Source organism: Salvelinus namaycush, unplaced genomic scaffold (assembly GCF_016432855.1).
Source record: "Salvelinus namaycush isolate Seneca unplaced genomic scaffold, SaNama_1.0 Scaffold449, whole genome shotgun sequence".
Lineage (NCBI taxonomy): Eukaryota > Metazoa > Chordata > Actinopteri > Salmoniformes > Salmonidae > Salvelinus > Salvelinus namaycush.
In genome coordinates this window covers 138,358-155,118 of record NW_024061141.1, presented here as the reverse complement: position 1 = coordinate 155,118, position 16,761 = coordinate 138,358, and the positions used below count along the sequence as shown (strand labels likewise).

At 45.1% G+C, this 16,761-nt stretch overlaps 1 protein-coding gene across 1 annotated transcript in view; it reads left to right on the top strand.

Moving 5' to 3' along the window:
* Positions 1–16,761, top strand: part of neo1a (neogenin 1a) — a 109,006-nt gene that overhangs the window by 21,546 nt on the left and 70,699 nt on the right. Inside the window, exon 4 of the mRNA XM_038986297.1 lies at positions 4,682–4,818. Coding sequence (XP_038842225.1) covers positions 4,682–4,818 — 137 coding nt within the window. The remainder of the gene's footprint in view (positions 1–4,681; positions 4,819–16,761) is intronic.

The following is a 16,761-nucleotide window of genomic DNA, read 5'->3' as shown; positions in this document are numbered from 1 at the left end:
AATGATAGTTTCCGGATTCGACCATTTTAATGACCAAAGGCTCGTATTTCTGTGTGTTATAATTAAATCTATGATTTGATAGAGCAGTCTGACTGAGCGATGGTAGGCAGCAGCAGGCTCGTAAGCATTCATTCAAACAGCACTTTCGTGCGTTTGCCAGCAGCTATTGCGCTGTTTATGACTTCAAGCCTATCAACTCCCGAGATTAGGCTGGCAATACTAAAGTGCCTATAAGAACATCCAATAGTCAAAGGTATATGAAATACAAATCGTATAGAGAGAAATAGTCCTATTATTCCTATAATAACTACAACCTAAAACTTCTTACCTGGGAATATTGAAGACTCATGTTAAAAGGAACCACCAGCTTTCATATGTTCTCATGTTCTGAGCAAGGAACTTAAACGTTAGCTTTTTTACATGGCACATTGCACTTTTACTTTCTTCTCCAACACTGTTTTTGCATTATTTGAACCAAATTGAACATGTTTGATTATTTATTTGAGGCTAAATTGATTTTATTGATGTATTATATTAAGTTCAAATAAGTGTTCATTCAGTATTGTTGTAAATGTCATTATTACAAATAAATTTTAAAAAATCGTCCGATTTAATCGGTATCGGCTATTTTTGTTCCTCCAATAATCGGTATCGGCGTTGAAAATAATAATCGGTCGACCTCTAGTAGCCACCTGACGACCCAGCTGTACATCCATATGTTATGTAGCCACCTGATGACCCAGCTGTACATCCATATGTTATGTAGCCACCTGACGACCCAGCTGTACATCCATATGTTATGTAGCCACCTGACGACCCAGCTGTACATCCATATGTTATGTAGCCACCTGACGACCCAGCTGTACATCCATATGTTATGTAGCCACCTGACGACCCAGCTGTACATCCATATGTTATGTAGCCACCTGACGACCCAGCTGTACATCCATATGTTATGTAGCCACCTGACGACCCAGCTGTACATCTATATGTTATGTAGCCACCTGACGACCCAGCTGTACATCCATATGTTATGTAGCCACCTGACGACCCAGCTGTACATCCATATGTTATGTAGCCACCTGACGACCCAGCTGTACATCCATATGTTATGTAGCCACCTGACAACCCAGCTGTACATCCATATGTTATGTAGCCACCTGACGACCCAGCTGTACATCCATATGTTATGTAGCCACCTGACGACCCAGCTGTACATCCTTGCAGCCAGACATGCTTCATCAGTACATCAACACTTCCAAGCACGCCAGTGACGCGGCTCTCTCTGCCAGGTGAAAATGACAATAGTACCATATCTCTAGCTTGCATTAGCTAACACAAAGCGAAAGCCCAATTAGCGCCATATCAACCGGTACCTGCGACATCTCACCTAGCACTCAATACCGTTCTCCGATAGCGTGTCTGCCGTCCTCGTGGCGGCGGCGAACGGATGCTAAGTGACAGTGTAAATTTGGAGCTAATTAAAAAGCCCTTTGTAGGTGAGGACTGTGTAATGCATGTTTAATTAAGCCCAGGCTCCTGCCTCTTCCACTGAAGAGTCCCTGTTACCACGGTGATGTGGCATATCTCACGGTCACAACAGCTCCGGCTCGGATTTGAATACAGCATAGGGAGGAATTAGCCACGACAATGGAGCTAGGCCATATTGCTTCCCATGTTACTGATTCAACCCTTTCAATTGACTTACAATCTTTCCTCATTGACTGAAAGGTGGGAGTGGTGACATCTTAAACTGTAGTCATTTTAAGATCTCATTCTTATAAAGCGTGGAGAGACTGTGGCTTTCCTACGAAGCCTTCTGGATGTAGTGGAAAGGTATTGACGTCTTCAATACCTGCACCTCACTGTGTCACAATGCCACTGTCAATGAGAGTAGACGCCCTGGTGGAGCGAAGGCCTTCAATGGAGCCCAGCGACTGTTCTAAAAGGACTAAAGGAGTCCTATTGATCTGTTCAGTTCCACACTGTGTCTTTTGAATGGCCCCAACTCCTACACCTACTAAAAGAACATGGACAACATTTTGGAGGCCCTGAGAAGAAGGGAGAGAAGCCACTGTTGTAAGAGAAGCAAGCTAGAGCAAGGTATTTGTGGCTTGTTTCATAAAGCGGTCTCAGGACCTGGGGAGAAGACAAAATACTCCTTTATGAGTTACTGTTATGATGTTCTGTCTGTTTTTCCATGAAGAGGTGGGAGGTGTTGGAGGCCCTGACTGCAGCTAGTGTTCCCCTCTCTTATACAATCTGTGGTTGGGTCTGGACTGCTGTGTGGAACTCCCGTCCTGTAGGCTACACTGCCTAGTTGGTTGCGCACCATAGGGCAGTCGACTGCACCACCAGCCAACCAGCCATTCACCTCTGGGAACGTCTCAGTGAATAGCACTCACACTCTAAACAAGAGGCTGTTGTCACACTGGGACCAACATAATATTCACTTACTGCAGTGTGTGTTATTTCACAAGTGTTCATTCAAAACTTTCCGCTGGGGCAGTTCCACTAATCTTATCAAAATATATGAACGGGTTCAATCATGCGTTTGACCTCACCAACAGTCTATCCATAGTCAATCCAGGCGGTGTGAAGATCATTGGAATTGTGCTCTGAACAAGCCACATCTTTCCCTCAGTCAGCAGTGTGATGTCATCCAGACAGCAGGTAGAGGCCCAGTCCAACAAACAGCTCTGTTACACAGCAGATGGCCCAGGGTGCTGTAAGCAGCCAATCAGTTGACCCAGGGTGCTGTAAGCAGCCATTCCAGGCAGGGCAAAGTGGTGGGGATGGAGAGGGAGTGAAAAAGAGCGCAGGAAGGGTGCACGCTGCGGTGGAAATCCCAGCTAGTCAGGAGTTTAAAGCCAAATCGATGGCCGGCAGACGGTGGGTTCTGCAGTTTGCATTTCTACGATCTCTGCCTCCCCTCTGTTTCCTGGTACCGCCAAGGGCTATTTTCTCTACTATCATTCTCTCCCTACTGTACCTCTCCCCCTACTGTACCTCTCTCTCACACACACACACACACACACACACACACACACACACACACACACACACACAATCTCACCAGTGCTCTCCTTCATAACCTATTGATTTCTTCCTCTTCCTCTGCATCACACGTTAAATCAACACTGTTGTCGGAGGCCTGCTACCCTCCTGGAATATTGAGCAGTTCAAAGGACAAGCTCTTTAAGAGGAAGGTCACTGGGTTTGTTGGAAGATGAGATGCGGCTTTAGGTTGGGAAAAGGGGTTATTTTGGATGCACATGTAACCAAATCTCCCAGGCCTGAAGAAATTAATTGATGCTTCCACCTAGTATTGGGTTCTTCATACCATTCAGTTGTCGAGGAGCCAATGAGATGAGGTTATCTCTGTTACCATCTTAGTGTGAATGTCTTGGTGCTGGGTCATCAACAGTATTATAGTGGGCGGGTCACCGTTCATGCTCTTGAATTACAATCACACATTTTAGCTGAACACAAGATAACTCAAGTAATCATCTACAGTGCCTTCAGAAAGTATTCACACACAATTCCCCATAATGTGAAAGTGCAATTTTGTTTGTTTATTTTTTTCTAAGCTGAAATATCTTGAGTCAAAAAGTATTCAACCACTTTGTTATGGCAAACCTAAAAACGTTCAGGAATAAAAATGTGCTGAACAAATCAGATAATATATTGCATTGAACATGTATGTGTTCAATAATAGTGGTTAACATGATTTTTGAATGACTTCCCCATCTCTGTACCCCACACATACAACTATCTGTTAGGTCCCTCAATTGAGTAGTGAATTTCAAGCACATATTCAAGCACAAAGTCTAGGGGAGGTTTTCAATGTCTCGCAAAGAAGGGCACCAATTGGTAGATGTGTTTTAGGTTATCGTCCTGCTGAAAGGTGAATTTGTCTGCTTTTTAATTGGTCAAATTTACACAAGTTGCTTACCAAGACAACATTGAATGTTCATGAGTGGTCTAGTTACAGTTTTTACTTCAATCGGCTTTAAAATCTATGGCAAGACTTGAAAATGGCTGTCTAGCCAAGATTAACAATCAACTTGACAGAGCTTGAAGGATTTTTGAAAAGAATAATGGGCAAATGTTGCACAATCCAGGTGTGGAAATCCAGGTGTGGAAAGACTTACCCAAAAAGACTCACAGCTGTAATCGCTGCCGAAGGTGATACTACAAAAGTATTGATTCGGGGGTGTGAATATTTATGTGAATTAAATATTTTTGTATTTCATTTTCAATAAATTTGCAACAATGTCTAAACATGTTTTCACTTAGTCATTATGGGGTATTGGGTGTAGATGAGTATTTAATCCATGTTGAATTCAGGCTGTAAAATAATCAAATGTGGAATAAATCAAGGGGTGTGACTGCTTTGTGAAGGCCCTGTATTATGATGGCATGAAAAGCAGAGGACTCGCATACAGAGCTGTAATATATTGTGGCAACTTGTGAATCACACGTGAAACGAGGACGCCAGCTCGTGAACGATAATCATGCTGCTCAGCCGTTCCTCACTCAGCCCTTGCTCACTCAGCCGTTCCTCACTCACACTGAGGAAGGCGCTAGCTGAAACAGTTGTCAAATCTCTGCCGATTTACCTCCTGAAATCTACAAGTGAATTCTAATTTTCCCACCTCTTTGTTCTTTTGTCTGGCAGTGAGGGGAAGTTGGAGTTGGTGGGAGGAGGCAGTCTGTTGATCTACAACCTGACTGAGGAGGATGCAGGCATCTACAGCTGTATGGCAGACATCACTAACAACACTATCGAGGCCAAGGCAGAGCTCACTGTACAAGGTACTGCACTGATGAAGTCAAACACACATCACTTTTCATGGAGTACTAGCCTGGGAAAAGCCTCATCTGATACAGTGTGTTTCACACACTTAAACGATCTGTCACATACCGTTATCAGTTAGCAAATGGTTTTGATCCAAATGGGTCTTTTGAGTGTCAAATTTTAATAGCCACCTACGATATCTATATAATTTAGCACCCGAACACCCAGAGTGAAACTTTCCCCAGGACACACACTATTGGTCAGCTCTTGATAGGGTATCATCAATATACTGTAGATAGACACCACACCATTACAAGCATTAAGTGTGCATTCCATGTAGCATTGTATCAAAACCACCCATCAGAATAGCCTGTTGCAGTACAATGTAGATAGGAAGTAGGTAGTTGAACCGTAGATAACGTGAAATCAACCCCCCTGTTTATTTTCTTCTCCTGTTCTCTGTGTTGATGTGACTAGGAAGTGTTAATCTCATATCCCCTGTATTTATCCCAAAGTGTTACAGAAATATAATGGCTACACACGTCCTTATTTCTATTCATTTCTCATCTTCCTCCACAACATCCTGTGTGGCTCAGTTGGTAGAGCATGTCGTTTGCCAGGGTTGTGGGTTCGATTCCCACGGGGGACCAGTAGGTAAATGTATGTACTCACTACTGGAAGTCACTCTGGATGAGAGTGCCTGCTAAAATGGCTCAATTGTGTTGACATGTTGTGCAGAAGCACCGGTAAAGTGTGACATTAATTGGTTCTCCTGACAATTGTACAAAATAAATGCTCAATTGGCTGCCTCAGGAAAAGGCTTTTATTTTATTTTGAAGGACATGGATACAAATGTGTAGGGCACAATTGATGGACATTTCTAGAATAAAAAGTCTCTCTTTCGAAAGACCTAAAGCCTTTTCACCCAAATGAATGTGATGTAGGCTTTGTGGCAGGTTTCTGTACATATTTGTTTCTGAGAAATAAACCAAACGTTGATGTGACCCAATGGAAGACTTTGTCATGATTAGTGTGGTGGTTTCTGCTGCAGAATGATTGAGGGGCCCTACAGGCAGCTGTTGCTTGTCTGTTGAATTGAGTTGAACAGTTTGAGGACTGCGGTTGGCTGCTTTGCTTAAGGGGATCGTGCGGGGACACACACACATCACTCTGAATCAAAACAAGACAGGATGTATTCTCCACTCTCCACGCCAACCCATAGTTTGGTTTGATTTCCAAGCTGTGAACCTAGAACTTTGAAAAAAGTTTTCAAGTGTTGTTGCTTTGCTCTTGTTTACTCAAAATCTATTCTGAATCAGTGGAGTTGCTTGTCACTCATTTTTAAAGATGGCTAGAACTCCTGAAACAACAGTCCCATGGCTTTAGTTTGACATGGCAGATACTGTACAGTCTAGTCTGTCTCTCTAGGCCTCACTTCACTGCATTCCCACGGACCAATGGGGGCGGTCCCGCGCAACACGCGCACAGGTCACGCGCGCGCCAAACACACTGTCTCTCACACACACGCGCATAGTCACACAAGAGAGTGTGTGTAATGGCTCCAGGGGCCCTCTCTGCCAGGGTGGAGGGACCAGGCTGTGTGGCTGCGCTGCAATGTCTCCCCCTTTATTGGAGCTGGCAAGACAATAAATGAGGCCAGAGGACGCAGCAGGTTTTAATTACAGGGCCTGTGCCATTGTTGCACTGCGGAGGCCTGGGTTGAGGGTTCTTGGTTTTAAATGGTCCTTTCTCCAGGACTGAAATGTGTGTGTGTGTGTATTTGTCTGTGAGTTCCTTAATGCATTTCTATATGTTAGGTAACGTGTGTGAGAGATTCTGGGTGGTGGAAATGTGTGCCTGCCGTGTTCGTTCCATGTGCTCTTCATAGGCAGGACAAGCCTGGGTCCAGTAAAGGTTTAATAGCCTGCCTGTACAGAGGGAATATTTATATATTTATATTTGAGCTAGGAGCTAGCTCAGTGGGGTGTGAGATATTTCCTCTAATGTAGAAATAGATTGAGATGGGAAACTAGAAGATGAGACTTGATGTTTTGTCCACCCACAGTCCAGAATAGTGGCTGTAAATGGCCCTCTAGAGCTGAGGCAGTGGGAGTCTGATAAGAATCTCTGGGTGTTTGAACTGTGACATATTGCCTTCCTGATCTCTCCCAGTCGGTCGCCCCAACGTCATCAACCTGGCATTTTCAGGAAATAAAATAAACGTTCCATGAGCTATTTTGGGCACGGACACGTTATGGGGAAGGAAACACCCCTTTTCACTGCTTTATGGGATTTGGGGATTTGCCTATCTTTTTGGGATCGTGAACGAGAGTGTGATGCTCTCGTGTAGATGCTCATACTGTGCCTGTGTGTTGTCATGTGAGATGGTCTGTTAGACAGAAAGTATCTCTCCATGTTCCAGTCTGTTTGTTCTGTGTGTGACAGCGAGGCCCCACTAGTGCTCTGGCGTGAACTCAGCACTCGCCAGTGTGTGACGAGTGTTATTCACTCGCCAGTGTGTGACGCGTGTTATTCAGTTTGTCTACTTTGAATCGTGATTGGACGGTTTTCTCTGCTAACCAATGGCGAGCTTCTAAAAAGCTAGAATAGCTCTTATCTGGGTGTATAAGAAGGTAGAGCCACAGAGGCTTCCCCATTTCAAGTAGATTGAATGTCAAGAAAATAATTGGACCACATTTGTCAGGAATTCTTCAAGTTGCACATTACCTTTATGCAACGGAAAACCCCACATAGCTCCAAGACATCTCCTCTACTGTACCTCTGGCTCAGTTAGACAGTTTAAACATTACAGTTCTATTTCAATGCACTCTACTAAGTGGTCCCCCAGCGGATACATTTAATTGCTTGTTGCCATGTTAAGGATGAATATTAAACTTGAACATGGACCATAATTGATTTAGCCATGGGAAGCATGCCTAGTTTTTTCCCCCTGTTTGCTCTCTTCACAGCAACCAAAACTAATTCCCCTATTAACCCTGGTGGTTTAGCACATTTCATCACTTAATTAACAAAAACTTATGTCTAGAAGTGACTGTATTAAAGGGATAGTTTCAGGATGTTGTTAATGAGTCAATTTATCTACAGAGTCAGATGAACTTGTGGATACAATTTTGATGTTTCTGCCTGCAGTTTGGAGTTTGCTAGTGTTAGCGCAATTACTTTCCTGTAGACATCCAGTTATTGTGCTAACGCTAGTTAGCATTGGCTCGAGAAACTACAGTTGAAGTTGGAAGTTTACATACACTTAGGTTGGAGTAATTTAAACTCGTTTTTCATCCACTCCACAAATTTCTTGTTAACAAACTATAGTTTTGGCAAGTCGGTTAGGACATCTACTTTGTGCATGACACAAGTAATTGTTCCAACAATTGTTTACAGACAGATAATTTCACTTATAATTCACTGTATCACAATTCCAGTGGGTCATAAGTTTACATACACTAAGTTGACTGTACCTTTAAACAGCTTGGAAAATTCCAGAAAATGATGTTGTGGCTTTAGAAGCTTCTGATAGGCTAATTGACATCATTTGAGTCAATTGGAGGTGTACCTGTGGATGTATTTCAAGGCCTACCTTCAAACTCAGTGCCTCTTTGCTTGACATCATGGGAAAATCAAAAGAAATCAGCCAAAAAATTGTAGACCACAAGTCTGGTTCATCCTTGGGAGCAATTTCCAAACGCCTGATGTACCACATTCGTCTGTACAAACTATAGTACGCGAGTATAAACACCATGGGACCATGCAGCCATCATACCGCTCAGGAGGAGACGCGGTCTATCTCCTAGAGATGAACTTACTTTGGTGCGAAAAGTACAAATCAATCCTGGAGGAAACAGGTACAAAAGTATCTATATCCACAGTAAAATGAGTCCTATATCGACATAACCTGAAAGGCCGCTCAGCAAGGAAGAAGCCACTGCTCCAAAACCGCCATTAAAGAAAGCCAGACTACGGTTTGCAACTGCACATGGGGACAAAGATCAGAGGACATTTCTCCAAAAAGTACAGTCTGATGAAACATTAATAGAACTGTTTGGCCATAATGACCATCGTTATGTTAGCCGGAAAAAGGGGGAGGCTTGCAAGCCGAAGAACACTATCCCAACCGTGAAGCATGGGGGGGTGGCAGCATCCTGTTGTGGGGGTGCTTTGCTGCAGGAGGGACTGGTGCCCTTCACAAATAGATGGCATCATGAGGGAGGAAAATTATGTGGATATATTGAAGCAACATCTCAAGACATCAGTCAAGAAGTTAAAGCTTGGTTGCGAATGGGTCTTCCAAATGGACAATGACTCCAAGCGTACTTCCAAAGTTGTGGCAAAATTGCTTAAGGATAACAAAGTCAAGGTATTGGATTGGCCATGACAAAGCCCTGACCTCAATCCTATAGAAAATGTGTGGGCAGAACTGAAAAAGCATTTGCTGGCGAGGAGGCCTACAAACCTGACTGTTACACCAGCTCTGTCAGGAGGAATGGGCCAAAATTCACCAACTTATTGTGGGAAGCTTGTGGAAAGCAACCTGAAACGTTTGACCCAAGTTAAACCATTTGAAGGCAATGCTACCAAATACGAATTGAACGTATGTAAACTTCTGACTCACTGGGAATGTGATGAAAGAACTAAAAGCTGAAATAAATCATTCTCTCTACTATTATTCTGACATTTCACATTCTTAAAATAAAGTGGTGATCCTAACTGACCTAAGACAGGGAATTTTTACTAGGATTAAATGTCAGGAATTGTGAAACACCTTAGCCAAATATGTTTAAAGTCAGTTTATGTAAACTTCAACTGTGCCTCTAACTTCCTTCATACTGGACACAGATACATAAAGATGGCATCCAGGAGTTCTTCATCTGACTGGGAAAGTAGATAAAGGGCCTTATTGCCAAAATCCCGAAGTATCTCTTTTAAAAGAACAGCGCTAGGCCAACATAGTTGCTCTCATGTTGGAGGAGGGACAGTGTTACTGTATCTCCTAAGAAACACAAAGAATACAATCAGTCTCAATGACTATTGTGTTTACAATGGCTTGTATGGAAAGCAGTACCACACTTGGAAGAAACTATAGGAAACATGTACATTGTGATAGCTAGCTGGTATTAAACAACATAAGTATGAAATGATTTTGACTAGAGCAGTGAGGTAGCAAGATCTGATGAATTGATGTGAAAAGTAAGGTCACATACTTTATAGCATAAAGACAAAACATTGACTCAGATGCTAGACGTCAGGGTCATGGACAATATCAAGTTGTAATGCTGAATATATACACAGACATGGTGTAAATATTACAGCCCCCCCCAGAGTGCAGATAGGGTTGAGTCAATTGACCAGGTACAGGGCCCTGTTCCAATACCTAGAAAAATCCATCTGTCCCTTGATGGAAGGAGGGAAGGGTTCCATTACAGAGACACCAACCGTTACATGTCAGATCATTGATTACTTTAAGGAATAAGGTTGGCAGGAAGGATATTGTCAGAGTATTAGAACAGGGGCCTTGGCTTCTGTTTTGTAGGAGTCTGGTCTTTTGACTTGTAACTGTTTTGAAGGAAATACCAGCGAGAACTAACTACATTCAGAAGCGTAGCCGTCCAATATTTTGTCATTTCTACCAGCTTCTAGCTTTAGTTTGGGCCATGTTGTTCATGGACCATCCTAAAAGGCGGTGGGTGTTAGACGTCCCAGGACTGACCTCTGTGGTTATTACCCAGAATGCATTCCTTGCTGCTGCTGTATGTTGGCCCAGGCGCTGGGAAAACAATGATCAAGCTTCTGACCACCGCCGCCTTATTCTTCCCTCACTGTTTGTTTTGTTCGGGATTTAGACTAAAGCCGTTATCGTGAAAAGAACAGGAGAGCTAATTAGCTCAAGCCCATGCTCCGTTCCCCCCTCCGGGTAGAGTACAAGCCTCACTGGCCAGGCTGGAGGTTTTATTGGAGTCATAAAGCTAAATATGGCTAGGGGCTAAGCTAATCAAAAGAGGACCATCGGACTCTCCCAAAACATTTGTTTGGTGTGTAAAACCCTCTAATCCAGATAAGTAAAGAAGAGCGATGGATCCTCACTCAAACATATGTTGTGTAATGTAGCTATGCAATCCAAGTTAACGGTCTTTTGTCTTTGTGCCTGCCTTGTATCATAGTCAGAATTATAATGGCTTGAGTGCTAACTATGCTTACTGTAGATGCCCTTGTACTGAGGGTGCGTTCAGGATTGCATTGTTTTGAGCTTCGACCTAAATGCTTTGGTGTTGACCAGCATACAAGGCCAAATCCTTTAAAGCTAGAATCCTTAGTTTCTATAGCCATTTCTGGACTTATAAATGAATGATGTATGTCCATTGATTCTTTAAGAGTGTAACTTATAAATGACTTATTAGCTTAGTTCAACAGTCGTACCCCATCAAAACCCTACATAGAAACTTGTTTTTTACTCCTATGTTTGTAAACCAACACTGTAGCCTCAATTTGGTTAACTATCATTTTGATATCATAGCTGGTCAGTCCTTTCATCTATAGCTCTATGAATTTGAGTGGTTACATTTATTTGAGTGGTTCCGCTTTGTTTCATTGAATGATTCTAGCTTTAACAGTTTAAAACATTGTATTCCACCTGTAGACCGCCGTATCTAGATTTGAGGCTGTGTTGTAGGACCCCAATACACCACCACTGGTTCAGGTTAACACAGGTTCACAAAACTATCATCATCCTGAACGCAGCTCTGTTCAAAGCACAGTATGTTGCTAAACTCTCTCCTTCACATACTCCTCCAAAAAGCCTATTGGGAAGCCATAGAGGGCTTTGTGTTACAAACTGACAGTAAAGATGTATGACCTTCCACTGTCCTCCTAAATAACTAAACTGCAGTCCGACCCGGGAAAGGAAAGCAATAAAGCTTCTACTACTATTACTAATCTAGCTGCTGAAGAAAATAATTTGAGCCCCCTGTGAGAATTGGCCCTGCAGTTTCTTTGACTGCCTGGCAGAATGGATGGAGAGAGAGAGAGGCTCTTGGTTCACTTTGATGCTATATCCATTTACTGTGGGGTCTGGAGAGCACTGGGTTTTCTCTCTGGCGAGCCTGTTTCTATACGAGAGGGAGTGTGACTTACTGACTTTCAGTGGGATTGGTGTGTTAGAAGTGTTCTTGTCACATTCTAAGTCTGGACAGGGATATAGGGAGAGATGATTCTAGAAGGGAATAGAATCAAATAGAACATGATGGATTTAGACAATCTATTATTACATTACAATGCAGAGACGTTGCATAAAGGCTTCACACAATGAGATTGATGTACAGAACATTAAAGCATGAACATCATTGATCAGTTGTAAATGTCAGAAATGGCTGTTTGTGTATTTTAGTCCTCCAGCTAAACGGGTAGCAGGCAGGGAGAAGGTGGATGGAATCAGTCACCATGTAGTCTTATAGTGCTGTAATTATAGTGCTCTGTGCAATCTGGTCTCTATTGTAAACCAGGATGGTGTTCTTAGGTGTGAATACCATTCCTCCTCCGCTAACCTCAGCTCACACACGAACACACACACACACAAACGAACAAACGCATCCCCTCGTAAATCCCCCCGGCCTGCACACACAAATGCCCATGTAATACACACACACACACACACACACACACACACACACACACACACACACACACACACACACACACACACACACACCACCACATGTCCCTAGTCTCCTGGCAGCTCCCAGTCCCCATAAGCTTTATTGGTATATTTAGTCAACTTGTGCTCATTGCTCAGTCCAATAGGTTCCATTTATCTGAACTCCAGTTAAGAGGAAATGGTGTACGTCAGCTCAGGGAGGGAGGAGAATGAGGGAGAGGGGGAGATCTCTCTCTGCCAGAGATAATGAGCACCACAGGGTCCCAGCCTCCACCAGGACCTGCCACCAGAACACCTTACCAGGGGGCCCCCACACTGCTCAGGGACACACACAGATACTGCAACAGACGCACACTGCGGCATAACACACACACTGCAGCACACTGACACACACACATTAAGACATACAGACAGGCAAACCAACAATAACTCACACACAGAGAACATTTTGACTTTATCACACAGCAATGAATACTCTCTTCCCCCTTCATCACACAGCAATGAATACTCTCTTCCCCCTCTTCATCACACAGCAATGAATACTCTCTTCCCCTCGTCATCACACAGCAATGAATACTCTCTTCCCCCTCGTCATCACACAGCAATGAATACTCTCTTCCCCCTCGTCATCACACAGCAATGAATACTCTCTTCCCCCTCGTCATCACACAGCAATGAATACTCTCTTCCCCCTCGTCATCACACAGCAATGAATACTCTCTTCCCCCTCGTCATCACACAGCAATGAATACTCTCTTCCCCCTCGTCATCACACAGCAATGAATACTCTCTTCCCCCTCGTCGTCACACAGCAATGAATACTCTCTTCCCCCTCGTCGTCACACAGCAATGAATACTCTCTTCCCCCTCGTCGTCACACAGCAATGAATACTCTCTTCCCCCTCGTCGTCACACAGCAATGAATACTCTCTTCCCCCTCGTCGTCACACAGCAATGAATACTCTCTTCCCCCTCGTCGTCACACAGCAATGAATACTCTCTTCCCCCTCGTCGTCACACAGCAATGAATACTCTCTTCCCCCCCGTCGTCACACAGCAATGAATACTCTCTTCCCCCCCTTCGTCACACAGCAATGAATACTCTCTTCCCCCCCTTCGTCACACAGCAATGAATACTCTCTTCCCCCCCTTCGTCACACAGCAATGAATACTCTCTTCCCCCCCTTCGTCACACAGCAATGAATACTCTCTTCCCCCCCTTCGTCACACAGCAATGAATACTCTCTTCCCCCCCTTCGTCACACAGCAATGAATACTCTCTTCCCCCCCTTCGTCACACAGCAATGAATACTCTCTTCCCCCCCCTTCGTCACACAGCAATGAATACTCTCTTCCCCCCCCTTCGTCACACAGCAATGAATACTCTCTTCCCCCCCCTTCGTCACACAGCAATGAATACTCTCTTCCCCCCCTTCGTCACACAGCAATGAATACTCTCTTCCCCCCCTTCGTCACACAGCAATGAATACTCTCTTCCCCCTCTTCGTCACACAGCAATGAATACTCTCTTCCCCCCCTTCGTCACACAGCAATGAATACTCTCTTCCCCCCCTTCATCACACAGCAATAAATACTCTTTCTCTCGCAGTAGTCTCGACAACACCGCAGTGCGTCGGCAGTAGTCTCGACAACACCGCAGTGCGTCGGCAGTAGTCTCGACAACACCGCAGTGCGTCGGCAGTAGTCTCGACAACACCGCAGTGCGTCGGCAGTAGTCTCGACAACACCGCAGTGCGTCGGCAGTAGTCTCGACAACACCGCACTGCGTAAGCAGTAGTCTCGACAACACCGCACTGCGTAAGCAGTAGTCTCGACAACACCGCACTGCGTAAGCAGTAGTCTCGACAACACCGCAGTGCGTTAGCAGTAGTCTCGACAACACCGCACTGCGTAAGCAGTAGTCTCGACAACACCGCACTGCGTAAGCAGTAGTCTCGACAACACCGCACTGCGTTAGCAGTAGTCTCGACAACACCGCACTGCGTAAGCAGTAGTCTCGACAACACCGCACTGAGTAAGCAGTAGTCTCGACAACACCGCACTGCGTAAGCAGTAGTCTCGACAACACCGCACTGCGTAAGCAGTAGTCTCGACAACACCGCACTGCGTAAGCAGTAGTCTCGACAACACCGCACTGCGTAAGCAGTAGTCTCGACAACACCGCACTGCGTAAGCAGTAGTCTCGACAACACCGCACTGCGTAAGCAGTAGTTTCGACAACACCGCACTGAGTAAGCAGTAGTTTCGACAACACCGCACTGCGTAAGCAGTAGTCTCGACAACACCGCACTGCGTAAGCAGTAGTCTCGACAACACCGCACTGCGTAAGCAGTAGTTTCGACAACACCGCACTGCGTAAGCAGTAGTTTCGACAACACCGCACTGCGTAAGCAGTAGTCTCGACAACACCGCACTGCGTAAGCAGTAGTCTCGACAACACCGCACTGCGTAAGCAGTAGTCTCGACAACACCGCACTGCGTAAGCAGTAGTCTCGACAACACCGCACTGCGTAAGCAGTAGTCTCGACAACACCGCACTGCGTAAGCAGTAGTCTCGACAACACCGCACTGCGTAAGCAGTAGTCTCGACAACACCGCACTGCGTAAGCAGTAGTCTCGACAACACCGCACTGCGTAAGCAGTAGTCTCGACAACACCGCACTGCGTAAGCAGTAGTCTCGACAACACCGCACTGCGTAAGCAGTAGTCTCGACAACACCGCACTGCGTAAGCAGTAGTCTCGACAACACCGCACTGAGTTAGCAGTAGTCTCGACAACACCGCACTGCGTAAGCAGTAGTCTCGACAACACCGCACTGCGTAAGCAGTAGTCTCGACAACACCGCACTGCGTTAGCAGTAGTCTCGACAACACCGCACTGCGTAAGCAGTAGTCTCGACAACACCGCACTGCGTAAGCAGTAGTCTCGACAACACCGCACTGCGTTAGCAGTAGTCTCGACAACACCGCACTGCGTTAGCAGTAGTCTCGACAACACCGCACTGCGTTAGCAGTAGTCTCGACAACACCGCACTGCGTTAGCAGTAGTCTCGACAACACCGCACTGCGTTAGCAGTAGTCTCGACAACACCGCACTGCGTTAGCAGTAGTCTCGACAACACCGCACTGCGTTAGCAGTAGTCTCGACAACACCGCACTGCGTAAGCAGTAGTCTCGACAACACCGCACTGCGTAAGCAGTAGTCTCGACAACACCGCACTGCGTAAGCAGTAGTCTCGACAACACCGCACTGCGTAAGCAGTAGTCTCGACAACACCGCACTGCGTAAGCAGTAGTCCCGTCTCAAACTGTTCCCCAATAGATACTGCACAAAGCAGGCCAATGAGTGGCTGACAACTGCACTCTATAATAACATTGTAGCTCTGGTTTAGAGTACAGTATGAACATCCATGCTGTTTACAAGATACTTCTGTGTATATATAGTGTGATTAGTGGAATTGTCTATTTCAGCCATACATGTTGCTGACCGGTATATAAAATCAAGCGCACAGCCATGCAATCTCCATAGACAAACATTGACAGTAGAATGGCCCTTACTGAAGAGCTCAGTGACTGTCAACGTGACACACGTCATAGGATGCCACCTTTCCAACAAGTCAGTTCATAACATTTCTGCTCTGCTAGAGCTACCCACGTCAAATGTAAGTGCTGTTATTGTAAAGTGGAAACCTCTAGGAGCAACAACTGCTCAGCCGCGAAGTGGTAGGCCACACAAGCTCAGGGTCCGTTGAGGGCTAAAGCACGTAGCGCGTAAAAATTATCTGTCCTTGGTTGCAACACTCACAACCGAGTACCAAACTGTCTCTAGAAGCAACGTCAGCACAGTAACTGTTCGTCGGGAGCGTCATGAAATGGGTTTTCATGGCCGAGCAGCCGCACACAAGCCTAAGATTACCATGCGCAACGCCAAGCGTTGGCTAGAGTGGCGTAACGCTTGCCGCCATTGGACTCTGGAGCAGTGGAAACACATTCTCTGGAGTGATGAATCACACCCCGCCATCTGGCAGTCCGACGGACAAATCTGGTTTTGGCGGATGCCAGGAAAACGCTACCTGTCCGAATCAATAGTGCCAACTGTAAAGTTGGTGGAGGAGGAATAGTGGTCTGGGGCTGTTTTTCATGGTTCGGACCCCTTTAGTTTCAGTTATTAAGGGAGATCTCAACGCTTCAGCATACAATGACATTCTAGATGATTCTGTGCTTACAACTTTGTGGCAACCGTTTGGGGAAGGCCATTTCCTGTTTCAGCATGACA